Source organism: Antrostomus carolinensis, unplaced genomic scaffold (genome assembly GCF_000700745.2).
Source record: "Antrostomus carolinensis isolate BGI_N321 unplaced genomic scaffold, ASM70074v2 scaffold5495, whole genome shotgun sequence".
Lineage (NCBI taxonomy): Eukaryota > Metazoa > Chordata > Aves > Caprimulgiformes > Caprimulgidae > Antrostomus > Antrostomus carolinensis.
The window spans coordinates 34939-49779 of NW_010315581.1; the positions used below are offsets into that span (position 1 = coordinate 34939).

At 51.2% G+C, this 14841-nt stretch overlaps 1 protein-coding gene across 1 annotated transcript in view; it reads right to left on the minus strand.

The window, feature by feature from the left end:
• Positions 1-1973: 1973 nt before the first annotated feature.
• PLA2G6 (phospholipase A2 group VI) overlaps positions 1974-14841 on the minus strand; it is a gene marked incomplete at its 5' end in the record, with an annotated part of 14460 nt that continues 1592 nt past the window's right edge. Inside the window, 14 exons of the mRNA XM_010167987.1 lie at positions 1974-2283; positions 2783-2856; positions 4023-4190; positions 4918-5072; positions 5719-5855; positions 6037-6187; positions 6726-6889; positions 7680-7770; positions 9442-9591; positions 10181-10289; positions 10496-10678; positions 11640-11736; positions 12963-13150; positions 14689-14841. The exon at positions 14689-14841 is cut by the window's right edge and continues 31 nt beyond it. Coding sequence (XP_010166289.1) covers positions 2142-2283; positions 2783-2856; positions 4023-4190; positions 4918-5072; positions 5719-5855; positions 6037-6187; positions 6726-6889; positions 7680-7770; positions 9442-9591; positions 10181-10289; positions 10496-10678; positions 11640-11736; positions 12963-13150; positions 14689-14841 — 1962 coding nt within the window. The remainder of the gene's footprint in view (positions 2284-2782; positions 2857-4022; positions 4191-4917; positions 5073-5718; positions 5856-6036; positions 6188-6725; positions 6890-7679; positions 7771-9441; positions 9592-10180; positions 10290-10495; positions 10679-11639; positions 11737-12962; positions 13151-14688) is intronic.

The window sequence follows — 14841 nt, forward strand, 5'->3', positions numbered from 1 at the left end:
AACGCCTCCCGCACTGCCGCCGCTCGCAGGAGGCTCGCTCCGCCTCGCTGTGCCAGCAGAGCATCCTCAGGTCCCTTGCCCGCAGCTTGTGATTGCAGGCAGCAAATAGCAGGAGCTGGGGCGAAACATAAGGAAAGCTCAAAACTGGTTTCGCCTCTTCCTTGCCCTCTATTCCCCCACCCCAGGCCTCAGCCCTCTGGCTCTCAGCATCTCTCCCACTCCCAGTCTCAGTGAGACTCCCTGACAGCAGGCGTGACCTTGTGCCTGGACCCTCCTGCTCTCCCTGCCCACATGCAGGGAGCCCGAGCACAGGTCACTCTGAGAAGTCCCTGCAGATGGTGCAGGTTTATAAGGGAGAGAGCACAAGCCAGGGGCAAAAAGTAAAATCCCAAGCTGTGGGATTTTGTTTTTCCAGAGGAAGGTAAGTCCCTCCATTATGTAGGAAAAAGAAAACCTTTACTCCACATTGAAAGCCCCTTAATTCCACAATCTTATTTGTGAGAGTGAAGATCAGAAGGCAGATAATCAGTTTTTAGCCCTATTCATGACCCAGAACCCACACTCCTGCCAGCAGTGTCCCTTAGGAATCAGTGGGCATCAGGTCCAGCAAGCTTGCAGCAGTTACCTTGTCCAGGAAGCACCTGGGGATGCCAACATTAAAGCCCCGTCTCCAGCCATTTGTATCCCAAGGGTTTTCAGTGTTCCTCTTTTTAGGCCAGACCAGCTCCAAGAGGATTCTCACGTGGGAGCTGGTCCAAAGCCTCTCCACTGGCTGCAATGGATAAGCCCAGCATGCAGCATTGTGCTTCATGGGACAGCCAGCCACTCACACCACATACGTGCTCCCAAGGCTGGCTGCAGGGACAGGCCCTTCACCTCTTCAGCCCACACGAAGGGTATAACCCTGTGACTCAAGGAGCCCCATTCCTGATTTTCTACCTGTAAGAAATTCAGAGGCTGCAAGCTCAGAACCTCTCTGGGACTTTGTAGGATGGAGAGAGAGACAAGACAACCACGGACTGCATGACAGTGGAACCAAATGCAAACCTCTCTTTATTTCAGGTGATGTTAGTTTTGCATAGAAGCACCGTTCACAACAGCAGTCTGTCCAGTCAAAAGCAGATGATTAAGAATTCAGTTTTTCAGGTTACTCCTCAAAACACCTCCAAATAGATACATAAATTATTTATAAATATGAAAATTTACTGCAGAAACATTGAATAGTGTCGCATTCACAATGGAATTTTCAGCATTAAATAAATTATATTCAAACTGTCACAAGGTCAGCTTCTTTAGTGGGAACTGATCTCCAAGCATTTCAATTCCATGTTAAGAACAGAAATTATCTCTTCACCAAGCCAAGTTTATTGTCCCTCATCTTGAGCTTGCTGCGAGTAAAGACAGGCTTTCACACCTCAGCCTTCGCACAAAGAGCACAGCAAGTCAGGTGGCACAAAACAGCCTCTGGGGGGGTCAGGAGCTGTGCTGTCAGCCCATCTCGGAGGGGAAAGGGGAAGGTGCTACAGAAGACAATTGTCTCAGGAAAGGTTCCCCCTTCTCCCACAGCCAGTCACAACATTCTGTGTCATAAATACTGCACAAAGTTGCAGCATTTCTGCTTCCCTCCAAACTGGGCATGCTGAGGGAACAGTAACCCCTTTTCCCCACACCGTACACTCCAAAACACCTTGGCCCCAGTGGGCCAGGTAATCCCTGAAGCTTTATCTGGCCTTAACTCATTCTGTGCTGTGGGAAGGTGCACAGTGCTTTGTCAGTAGAGCTGCTGCACAGGCAGGAGAGAGACTCCAGCTGCTACAGCTCGAGACAGGTGAGTAGGGGCTCTGGCTTCTGGGAAGGGCCATATGGTCAGAGAGCAGGGCAGCAAAACTGAGCACAGCAGCAGAGATGGGGCTACAGTACAAAGATAACTGTCAGCATTTCACACCTGTCCAGGAATACATGGGTGTGTTATGGAATACATGTGTATGTGTGCTGTTGTCTATTAAATATCATTAATTCCTCATTATTATTAGTAGTAGTCCTACCCCCACCTCAACATCCTGGTTCAAGGGCAAATATGAGCCATTTCAATATCTGCTGCTCCTTGCCATAGGGATGCTGAACAGGAACCTCCAGGTCAGTCATCGGCAGAGATGTTGCACCAGCTGCTCAAACTGCTCCCACTGCTGGTAGATGTAAAGCTGGGTGTCCCAGAGAGCATTCACCAGCACGGTGTCATTCACCTCGTCCAACATCACCTCCATGTGCAGCTGAGGGCTGAGCCTGCATACAGCAAAACAGCATCGTCAGCCAGGAACCAACATGAGCACGACAAGGCAGGAAGTGTGCCAAGCACAAGACTCGTGCAAAGTGGCTCCCACCATCCTGGGCAGTTGCTTCCCCTCATCTAGCAGGCTTGCAGAGCGGAGGCCTTCCCCCTGCTTCAAGGCACAACCACACTCAAGGCTGAGAGTTCAGCACCACCTAAGGCACGAGCCTCAAAACATGCTCTGCGTAGTGGAATAGGGCAGGATGCACATCCCCTAAGGACCCCATTAGACAGCATCCCCTGAGCCCCCCCTAACCAACCCCAGGCAAGGTGCGAGTGGTGCATCAGCTCGTAGATCCTCCAATACGTCACTGAGGAGAGGGGGCAGGGGGACAGGTCTGGGCAGACATGCTGCTGGAGGGGACACAATTTGGGATGATACAGGCCGCAGATAGGTCTGAAGTGAGAGGGCTAAAAATAGGTCTGTACAGAGACCAGAGAGGAAGCTCCTACCGGAAATATGGGACATCCGTCATCTCGCACCAGGCCCTGGCACGATCCACAGCTGGGCCATCTGCGTCAGTGCACTGCAGGAGAAACAGGCCCACAGTCAGCGCCTGACTGTCACACTGCCCTCCCTGCCCACAACAGGCTCCCCTGGCACCAAGTCAAACCCATACAAGCCGCAGAGGGAGAGGGAAAAGCAAGAGCCAGTGCATCCTGGATGGCAACGTTCACCACAAAGAGTGGGATGGCTTTTTGTTTTGTTTTTTTTTCAAAAAAAACCCAAAAAACAAAAACATAAGAACAGTGCTCCTGGATCTTTGGGACACAAGGAACTGCACCCTACACATCTTCCATCCACCTCAGCAGTGAGTGGATTCCCTTAAGGAAACCCCCAGGATGATGTGAATCATAGCCTTCTTGGGATTTAATCCCAATCCATTCTGTCCAAGTCCAGTACCAGTAGAGCCCGTGATTACTGCAGGCTTTCTGGGCAATCCCAGGACAGCTTCCCTGGGAGCCCTGAAATAAAAAGACAGGTAAAGCAGAGGGACCTCTCTGGGTATTTTCTGGCTTTAGGAAGCTAAGAGCAGATAAAGTGACAGAATTAAGATTATAGTCAAAACCTCAGGTTCTGATCTTTCTGGCTTTCATTAATTTGGAGTGTTTTCATGTACAACATTTAATGAGCTTCTTTCTGAAGCCTCCAAGAACACATGCCTATTACACACTCCTAACCAGAGCTCTGAACTACTGCTTTTTATTAGTGATATTCCCACTTCTCTAGCATTTGCTAATTTCCTCAGTGGGAATAACAAAGCTTTTCCAAAGAAAAATGAATTGCTGTTTTCTGAGGTGTGACTTTTTTGGTCCAGGTTGCTTACATGATAATCAATGCTCTCTGAAAAGATACTGAGTTTCACAAACTCACACCTACAAATGTTCTTAGGGGTCACTGACCACCATCCTGTCCTCAGCTCTCCCACACCTTAGCTCCTTACAGCTGCAGGAGCTGCACTTCCCTTGGCACGTAAAACCCCAAACAGGCAGACAAGGGCTTCAGACCTGCTGTGCTCCTGTAATTCTTAGGTTATCCACTACATCCATCCCTTGAACTGGCCATGGTCAGAGCAGTTCCAAAGAAATACACTTTTCTTACAAAAGGAAGAAGCTGAAGACTGGAAACCTTTGCTCCCCCCCTGCAAGCAGCCCCAGGGGTCTTCCCCCATCCCCTCCTCCCAGTACTCACACAATCCACCACCATCTTGCCAAGCTCCCTGGCCCCAAAGACGGTCTTCGCCAGCTCCCAAGGGTTGGAGGGGCGGAAAACATCCACAGAGCTCACTGGGACCTGAGGAGGCTTCCCTGTCCCCAGGGAGACCACCAACCCCAATTGTCTTACTTTGTGCTTCTGATCCTGTGGACAAATGAAAGATTTATTTGCAAGGACCAACAATTAAGGTGGAGCATGTCTTTCACAGCAGTTTTGAGGAAGCTCTGAAAGCCAAGGCAAATGGCTCAGTAGCCTTTTCTCTCTCCCATTCTCCCCCTCTACTACTGCCTGGTGAGACAGGTCTAATCCATGTGACTTCAACAGTTGCACTGTTCCGTCCCTTGTACCCCTGGCTGCACCCCAACCCATGGCATCACCCCAAAGATGAGTCCTAGGACCAGATGACTGTGAAACAGTCCAGCTCCTTCAGTCATTTTGGCAGCACACCTCCCCTTTCAGCTACAGGGAGCAGCAGCTACCAGTAGTCAGTAATTTTTCTGAGGAACTTGCCACACCACAGAAGGCATTCACTCTTCAGCCTTGCAGAGTGCCCTACTGTTCTCTTCTCCATTTATTTTGGGGCAGAAAAAGGCCCTTGCAGAGCTGTGTCAGGGGCCATACACAACCATCAACAGAATCATCCTTGCTCAAAGCAGCAAGGACAGGCAGATGGGGCTGCCTCCCCATCTCACACCCTTGTCAGAAGAGGTATTTCACCTCTCGGCCACCATTCCCAACACATATTCCCCTCCATACACTCCCTTCTCCTCCACTAGACAGGCATCCATTCCCAAACCCTCTTCACCTTTAAGGGAGGCTCAGTGGAGCCAATAAAGCCCCAGTTACCAGTCAGGGCCAGGATTTCCCTCACCTTCTTGATCAGAGACTTGTTGTACTCGTGGATCTCCGTCATGGCATCAAGGGTTGGGTTGTTGGCTAGCGCCCCCCCGTCCAGAAAGCGGCCTATCGGCCGGAAATAAGTGGGAGCCGCACCGCTGCAGCGGGCAGCACGCCACACAAGTTGGTCTGGAGGGAGAGAAACCATATGGCCTCTTGCAGCAACTTTCCTGTGTGCAAGAAGCACCCCACCTTCACCAACACAAAGCAGGAGGGCTTGCAGTCCCAGAAGACCCTGCCCTAGATAGCTGTGGCTCTTTCTCCCAACAGTAGGGCCTCTGCTTGGATGTATGGGATTATTTTGGTGGGGGGGGGGGCTTTAAAAGATTTTGTCACCACTTTCTACATATCCTGGGTCAAATTCACTCTCTACTAGCTTCACTACTGATATTTTTGACGGTGAATATGTGTGCTAGACAAGGAAAGCAGCAAGCTGGAGGGGGGCTACATGCTTCAGTTACACAGCTTTTCTGTGTTAATCTGCTCCCAAAAGCCCAGGGAAAAGTACTGACTGTGCACAGGACCCCTCTAGCAGATCCCTTCCTCATGAACCTCGTTAGCCAGCCCTTGTTCCTGCTACAAGAGAAGCCAAGGGAGGAGGAGAGAGGAGAAAAGGGAACCATGACTAGGACCAAGCTACGAGTCAAGACCAGGGATGAGCCACTGCTGGGACATCCTGATTTTCAGAACACTGGGAGGAAGAACAGGAAATCTGTCTCTGAGTGACAGCCCCCTCCACTGCCACCCAGCTGGACTGCTACGTGCCGGCATTTACCTTCTGGCTGAGTGAGTGGCTTGAAAGATGCACTTGTCTTGTATTCAGTGGAGGTTTTTGTCTCTGGTACAGGGTAATTCCGGAAAAGATGGAGCTCAGCTGGCTGCCGGTCACACAATGTCCCTGTCACCATAACCCTGGGGGAGAGGATATGACAGAATAAGAGCAAAATGGAAAAAGCCCATACTTGTGGCTTCAACAGTCTGCACATCACACTCCTCCAGATCTGCTCTAAGGAGAGGCTGAGAATCTCTGCTGAGAGGGGTCTACAGCACACTCGGGAGAGCATCAACCAGTACAGCCCCAGGCAGGACTTACTTGGGTTTTTGGACATCTGTCATTTTGGTGTTTTCCCCAAACTCCTTCTTCAAGAACTCATCCAGGGGCTCCGACTCGTAGGGCCGAGACCCCCGGAACACCATGTCCTTCATGCGGAAGTACAGGCAGCGCATGTAGTCCATGGACTTCCCTGAGACGGGCAACAGCGACAGCAGGAGCAGGGGGTGGGAGGAAGGGCAGGCAGAACAAACAGCACATCAGAGCTGGGACTTTCCAGGACCAGTGGAAGACAGAAGGCGTCCAGGAGGCGTCATTCCCATCCCATCCCCTTCCCAGGCTGCCTATCATCTGCTCAGACCTCAGCAGCATGACTGGGAAGGATTAAAGAGGAAGGGCAAGCTCAGAGCGTAGTTTCCCACTACCAGAAAGTGCCAATCACCTTGCTGTGAAACACCCATGGACAGAGCAGGAAGAACAGAACCTGGCACTCTGCTACCACATGCTTCCCAAAACCCAGAAAGCTGCTCAAGGCCAGCTGACGTGAGAATTGAGCACAAAGCCAGGTCCAAGCTTTCCTTCATTAGCAGACATCCCTTCCCTCCTTTGGCAGGGACAACAAATCTCAGTTGGGACTCAGGGAGGCAGCTCTCACCCAGCATCTGCTCCCCACAGAGGAGCGCTCGAGCCCACAGGAGTGAGAAGGGGCCCATTACTTGCACTGTCCTCACCATGTACAATAGCCAAGGCCAAGATTCCCCCAGTGCTGGTCCCCGCAATCCAGTCAAAAATCTCACGCACAGGACGGCCCGCGGCCTTTTCGATAGCCAGGAGGAGTTGGATAAGCACCAGGCCCCGGATGCCCCCTCCATCCAGGCAGAGGAGGCGGTCGTGACTGGAGAGAGACAGACACAGACGGTTGGGAGCTCTGGGACAGTTTACAAAGCACAGCACACTACATGGAAACACAGCCATGGAGGTGGGAAACTAGGTTGTGAACAAGAACACTGCTGTGGACAGTGTAATCAGTAAACAAACACATCCAGTGGCACTTCCTCAGATGTAAATAAGACTGGACACAGCCAGAGAAGCCTCATCGGTGCTGGTGCAACACCCACTTGCTCTTTTAGCCATCTCTAACCTCCATACTAGAGACATTCACAAGCCAAAAAACTCATCCAAGTCCCTTACTATGCAGTAATGGATATTGCCTTGTAAGTAAAAATCAGACAGCCCTGAGTTTCTGCTAGCATCACTTCAGCGTCACCCCTCCCTCTGCTCCGTGCAAGGTGCAGTGCAGGCACTGCCAAGGCAGCACATGGCTCGGCAAAGGAGCTGGGTGAGCATCAGGGCAGCGCGTGGAGACAGGGAAATCACAAAGCCAAAACAGCGTTTGGTGCTCAGTGGCAGAAGGGAAGGACAGAGCAGGGGCTTCACCTGCTAGTTCGGGCTCCACTGCAGCTCCAGGGCTGCAGGCAGGAACAGGAGATGCTCGTTTATGGGAACAGAGATTTATCGCTACAGGGCGCAGTGTGGTTTCCGGCAAAAACTGCAACATCAACGGACACTAAATGATGTCAGCTCTGAGACTGCCACGCCCACAGGTGTGAGTGGGGAGAATTCACACACGTGGCTTTCACCTTCAAGTTGCACAGGAGCCTGGACAGAAGCCGTTCCTCACTTACTTTCTTCTCTCCTCACTGGGCGAGTCCACAACATCTGAAGCCTCCAACAACTGTCCAAGCGTTGCGGAAACATACAGAAGGTCCTTGTACCCTAGAGGGCCATGAACACGCAAAAGGAAAAGGAAAATTAAGAGACCACTTTGCAACCTGAGCCCTCCAATACGTGCCTCAGAGATATCAGTCAACAAACTATACTTAATCAATTAGAAAACCTTCAATTATTCTTCCTTTCTCTCTGCCCCCAGAAAGCTTGGTCAGGGTACTCAAGCCCTCCACCCCCACAGTAAATAATTTCTACCATAATCACACAGAGAACATCCAACTCCCTTCCCAATCAAATAAAGCTCCCTGTAGGAGACACAAGCCATTTTACCCATGGCCACCAGTACCCCCCCAGATTAAACTCCACACCAAAGAGAAACCCCATCCTTTAAAGCAGGCAGCTGGGACGCACTGGCAAAGACAAAGGCTTTATGGAAGCAGATGATGAGCACAGTTGGCGAGAGAGAAGGCAGAGCCTAGCAGCGCGCTCACTATGCAGTTTACAGCAAGCCATAAAATAAAACCTAAATCTACTCCTGCAAGGTAACCTAGGCAGGAGAGCTGTGGGGACAGGGTGGCTTGTCATTACCCCTCAGCTGATGTACACCCAGGCCACCCTGGGTGCAGGGCACCAATCCAGCCTAAGCGAGAAGCCAGCCTGTGAAACCAAAAGAAGAAAGAACAGGGGGAGAGAAGTTAAATACTCCTGTCAGCGCCTGGGCTGGAAGACAGCTGTGGATGACAATGAATGTGGTGAGGAGATTCTTCAAGGGACAGAGTCCATGATGAAAAAGGGCCTTGCTCTGTCACTGCATCAGAGCTGAAACCGGGGCGGGGGGGGTCTTTACAAGGCCATGGTGAGAAGAAAGTTCTGGTGTCACCAGCCAGTGGGACTTGTGGCAACACAGACGCACTCCAGGGTCTTGGACAGGTTGTCCTCTAGCCCCACGGGAGGACCTTTGCAAAGGAAACAACCAACCTGAGAGGGGAAGTGGACCACAAGTGGCTGTTATCTGCCTGCATGCCCATCTCACGAGGGTCAGAGCCTCCCTCCAAGCCAGCTCACCTACTGCCCACTTCATAACCCCTCATGCTGCCTCTGCCCAAGCTCTGGAGCTCCTCAAAGGAAGAAAGCCTGGCACCTAGAACAGACTCACGGCCTTATTCACACAGTCTGGGCAGTACAGAGCACAGGCTACGACACAGTCATATGTCCTAAGGGGCAGGGCTTTCCTATGGGTAATGTAAACCCTGTGATGAGCATCGCTTATCCTTGGGCTTCATCCCTTCCCTCTCCCAGCTGCTGGCCTCCAGGATCTGAATGAGCGATGCTTCTAATTTATTTGTGCCCAGCATGATACTGGGAGGTCCTCAAGGCAGACCAGCAAGTCCCCTTTTCTATGTGACACAGTCAATAAAGTACGTGCAGGCAACTAAGTCCTAAACCTCTTCTCGAAGGGTGAGGGAATCAGTCTTCTCTTTCCTTTTTACAGAGCTGCACTGTGTTAGGTCTATAAAACAAAAGTTTAGAATACAAGAGTTTAGGGTACACACACAGGAAAAGCAGAGAAAAGAGATGGAATCCTGCAACAGTTGAATGAGGACAGAGTCACCAGAAACGGAGAGCTAGGAGACAGCCCCCAGAGCACGGCCCACCTGAAGAGATCCAAGGCAGCACTGTGAAGCAAGAAGAGCAAGGGAGGGCCAGGGAAGGCTTTACCTAAGCTGTTGAAGCTTCTCCACGAGGAAGGTTGGCCTTCCAGGAAGGAGGCGGCAGATGGTGCCAGGCTTGGGGAGTCAGGGTTGGGTGGGTGGCAGCGTTCGGTCCCTACAGTTTGCAGCAGGTCTAAGAGCACTTTCCGGTTTGCACCTTAGGTGACGAAGGGGGAGTGACAGATCAGAAAGAGAATCATTGCACGCACACACCAGGGGGGCTCTGCCAAATTCACAGCAGCCCTGACCCTCACAAAACCCCTGGGATGACCCAGGGAAGGGGAAAGCAAGTCCCAGGTATCTCTCTCCAAACACCAGGCAGCAGGACTCATGCACAGCGGGAGTACTCAATGCTGTGCAGCTTCGGGGCTGTGTGCCACACACTTCTTGCCACCACAGAAGTGCCCATGTCTGCTTATGCCCAGGCAGTTTAGCAGCACTACAACATCCTGTTGTGAGCCTGCAGTGCCTGACACCATGGCTTGGAAGAGGGGAAGTGCGTGCCAGCTTTTCCTCTTGCATCTCTGTCTCACAGAAGAGAAATTAATCCAGGGCCATTAATACAAAGCCTACGCCACTAGCTCAGGAAGTGCCTACCCTGTGAGCAACTAGAAGCTGGGAAAGCATGTTGGAGAAACATCACCCATGCTTGGCATGTTTTCACCTCTGCCCAAGGCACTGTTTTGGCCACCAAGGGAGACAGGATGCCAGGTTCATCCTGTAAGGCTGCTGACATGCCCCCTCACCTTTGCTGCTCCTGGCTGCCAACAGCCCTGGTGTCTCCCCGAAATCATTGGGGATTTCGACATCTCCTCCAAACACAACGATTGCTTTGATCATATCCAGGTGGTCATGCTAGGGGACAAGAGAAACATTAGTTAAGAGCCACACTCCCCTTGGCTACACCATCTCTCATTCCCTCCCTCCTCTTTTCATTAGCCAATGCACCCACAAGGGAATACCCCACGAAAGACAACAGCTAGAATTTCAAAGAAATTTCTTTGCCTCAACCCTTCAAGAAAATCCTCTCACTTTCCCAGCAGCCTCTGCAGAAAACCCACCTTCATGGCCAGGTGCAGTGGTGTGTTGCCATCCTGACCCCTGGCATTGGTGTGGGCCCCGTGTGTCAGCAGCACCATGGCGCAGTCAAAGCGTCCCCTCTTGACAGCAATGTGCAGAGCCGTGTCAGCCGTCCGGCTGGTCAGATTCACCTCGGAGCCGTACTCAAGCAGCAGCCGCGTCATCTGTGCCCCAGCACGCACGTGCCAGGCCAAGAAGAGAGAAAGGGACCATGAGGGCGACTGCCTGGGCGCTCAAACGATCCAGGTCTCGTGGCAAGCAAAGCGGGGAAAGAGGTGGGACCCTCAACTGGACACGGCTGGCTGGCAGGTGCCAAGCTCTGGAAGTGGGGCTTCTCTGTCTGCTACCACAGAACTGGTTGGTGGCTTTGCAATCTAGCCAGAGCTTCTGGGTGTTTTGGGACTTACATGCAAGTGTAACAACTGGCTGAGAGCAATGGAGAGAAAAAACAGTTCCTACTCAGGCCAGAATCCTTGCAAACTAGAGGGAAAAAGTTTGCTTTTTGGTCTTCTCTTTAGAAGCCAAGCAGATTTCTGTCTGCTCTGAAACTCCATGGGACATTTCCGAGAGGGATGTGATACTGCAGGAGGCAAAACAGTCCAGCCACAGGAATGTCCTTTGCTTGCAATAAGCACCATTCAAGTGCTCCAGCATGGCATATCACACCACTGATCTGCCCATCTCTGGCAGAAGATGGACTATAATCCACATGCCACCACCCTCTGCCTACTTCACACTCTCCCTGCAGTTTTCAAGGCATCAGTCTGCTTCCTTTGGTGCAGCTGTCAATAACAAGAAGAGAGCTCCCCCCACGGGTAACAGTGACACTGCTGCAATTTCCCCAACAGAAAGGGAAAGGTACAAGCTGGCAGTTCCACAGCCACGGACAGCATACAAGGGATGAGCCCACCAGTCTATTTCACTGCCAAAGCTCCGCCGCTCTTTCCCCCGTGGCAAACAGCACTGATCAGTACAGGGCAAAGAGAAACACCAGGCTGCTGGCTGGGCTCTGACACTCCCAGAGCTCTGCACATGCACTCAGGAAAGGGGGAGGTCAGCAGCAGGAGGAATTAACCGAGTTCTGGGTGGCAGCACAGGTCCTTGCCACTGACTGGCTCCATTTACCTCTGCCTTCTTTGCCCAGTGCAGCGGAGTGGCTTCATAGTGTGGGTCCTTGGAGTGAACCTGGCTGGGATCCACCTCAAGGATGGCCTGGGCACACCTGGCAAAGACAGTGAGATGAAGGGATGGGTGGCTGCCATCTTAACTCCAGACCTCCACCTGCATCAGCACCTGCCTCCTGTCCAGAGCCCTTCAGGAAACCCTTCAGCAGCAGCAGGCTCTCTGCAAGTTCCTCAGCTGCAGTTCTGTTTTGCTCTTTTTAGAAGGGAAGGGTGCAACAGAAGCATACAAGCAGCACAGCATTCGGAGGAAGCAGGAGAATCCCTTCCCAGTTCCAAGTTGCAGAGTAACATATTGCTGCTTCTCCAATGTAGGAATATGGCATTTCTGGAAACTCAAGACCTGAGGGGAAATTCTTCTCTCTCTCCATGGGAACATGGGGATAAAACTGAAATCATTAAATAGCTGTGGAAATTAAGAATCTGTGTACTTCCCTATGAGTGCAAAATCACACCTATTGTGAACAGACTAGTACCTAGTGCCTAGAAAGTGCAGGTAGGAAGACCTGTGAAACACACATATGGTCTCCACTCTGAAACACCACCAAATAAACCATGTACAAGAGATGGAGCCCCCACTGCAAACTAAGGGTCCGAAGCACATTTTTTGGTGGTGAATGTGTATCTGATGTTGGAAAGCACTTTTCAAAATGCTGAAAAATCAGCTGTCAGCAGCCAGTGTTGACCTGAGAGCCCTATTTGTAGAGCTCAGACACTCTATGAAAATCAAGTATTATAAAGCACATACAAAGAAGATCAAATTTATCCAGGGAAAACAAATCAGGCAGTAAACATGATGTCTCTTTTGATTCAGTTTCAGAGGGTGTTATTAAGAGTCAAGAGTACCTTTGGCCCACAGGAGACAGGAATAATTAGGCTTTGAAATGAAAGCTTATTAGGATCAGAACCCTCAAAGATAGAGGTACAGCAATTAGCAATACTATTTAAGCATCAGTAAATGATCTTCTCACATGATGTATTTATGTATTTCATAAACATTTTTTTTTAATCTGTATCTTTCTCCTGATGTCTGATACTAATTAATATATAGAGATAAATTCAGGGAAAAACTTTTTTTTCCTGAAAGTGTTTCTTTCTTTTCCACACCAGCACTTCTCTTTTCTTTTACCAGTTTGGTGATGCAGCAGAGGACAGCACAGGACATCTTCCTACTGAGTGCTGCCCTGAAAGGGGTCCAGTCTTGGACAACACTGAGCAAGCAGAGAGGTCCCCGAGCCCTGTTCTGGCAGCCCAACCAGTTACTTACCCCTTCTGGGAGAACTTCAGTGCTGTGTGGATGGGGTAGCCCAGTGTCCCCATGACGCTGCAGCTGGCATGGCATTTCAGCAGAGACTGAACCATGTCCTCCTTGCCCAACTGACACGCGAGATGCAGAGCGGTCAGCCCTTCATGGTTCAGGTGGTCCAAACCAGTAGTTGGGGTTTTGCCCAGGAGCTGAGGAGACAACAGATAAATAAATAGACAGACATGGAAGAGCACCATCTTTCTTCCTGAGCTCCAAAGACAGACTCTGGAGCACTGGATTCCTCATGATGCTACAGCCTGTGCTCTCCACCCCTGCTTACAGCACAGTAGCTATGGAAGCGCTCCTTGTTTTCTCTCTCCAAAGGGTTTATCGCTGCCCTCTGTGCCCTCTGCCTCTGGCCTGGGTGCTTCTGAGACACCTCTCAGACAAAAAGGGCTCATACTACCTTGAACAACACAGCCCAGCAGACTCTCACCATCTCCCACTGCGTAAGCCAAGCTCAACCCAGTCGAATGAGAGTGCAAACTGAAAGCAGTAGCTGCCTCTCCTGCTGTGGCCCCATCAGGTACCACAGCCAGTCAGCAGGCAGGAGCTCAACCTCCCCTGCAACTTCACAGTTGCTTTCAGAGACAAACAGGATTCTGTTTAAAATATAAGTTTGAAGGAATTTTCCTGTTCTCCCTGTAAATTTTAGACCTGTTACCTGCTGAGTGGTTTGTTACAAAAAGACATCCCACTGCCATACGAGAGAAACCCTGCAAGCCCTGGTGCACACAAGAGAAGTGAGGATTTAGAGTTTATTTTCTCTGGTTTAGCAAGGAATCAAGAAAGAAAAGAAACAAACAGGAGACAGATTAGACCTTGAAGTGTTTCTGCAACAACAAGTCAAGTTGCCACCATGAGAGAAAGAAAGAGGTTATTTTTTAAATACAAAGGTCCTAACTGCCCTGCTCCACAGCATGGCAAAGCCCCGATCATCATCACGCATTAGGAAACCCCAGCACAGTCTGGCAGGCAGAGGGAGAGCCGTCACAACAGGTATTGGGTAAATGTGGGGGCTGCAGCCGTAGGGGAGAGCTGGTCTTGTGCTCACACAGGGTGCTGGGGAGCTGACAGACCTGAGGAACCAATGTGGAAGGCCACCCACACCCTTACGAACCCTATCACTCAGCCCAGCACTTCTCAGCAATCAAGAAAGCCTCTTGCTTCAGACTGTGTCTGCCTTGAGGCTCTGGTCACTGTCCCCCATGCAAGGCCGCTCAGTTCAAACAACAGGTTCTGCAGCTCAGGAGAGCCCAGGGTGGCTCCAAACTGTCCTTCAGCCTGTGGGCCACACATGCTCCCCCATGGCAGCCTAAACACACGCTGCCCCATGGGAGCACTCTGCCCAGAACCAAATACCCTGCTCGGAGGAGATGGAGAAGGGACACCAAGGGCCTGAGGAAAAGCAGGATGAAGGCCAGACACAAACATCAATGAAGGACACTTTCTGAGGAAACTTGCTTAGTACCCTTGTTCCACTGCAGGGTGGAATCTGGAGCCTGCTTACGGGAAACAACACAAGTAAAGGAGGAAGAAGGAGGCTGAAGTCAGCCTCTAGCATTAAACTGATGCTGCAGCAGAGGGAATTGACTTTCTCATCCTCTATTTTCCTGTCTCCCTCCTCACAGCACAGAGAGGACCCACTCTAGTCCCACTCTCCCCTCAGCTCTGAAATCGCTCCCACCTCGATGATGTGGGGGCTGTTCCCTCGCACAGCATAGTGGAAAACGGTCTCCCCGTTGTGGTCGGTCATGTCCACGCGCGCGTGGCACTCCAGCAGCTCCAGCAGGCACTCCATGTCTCCCCTGCGGCACGCCAGGTGCCGCGGGGGGCAGCC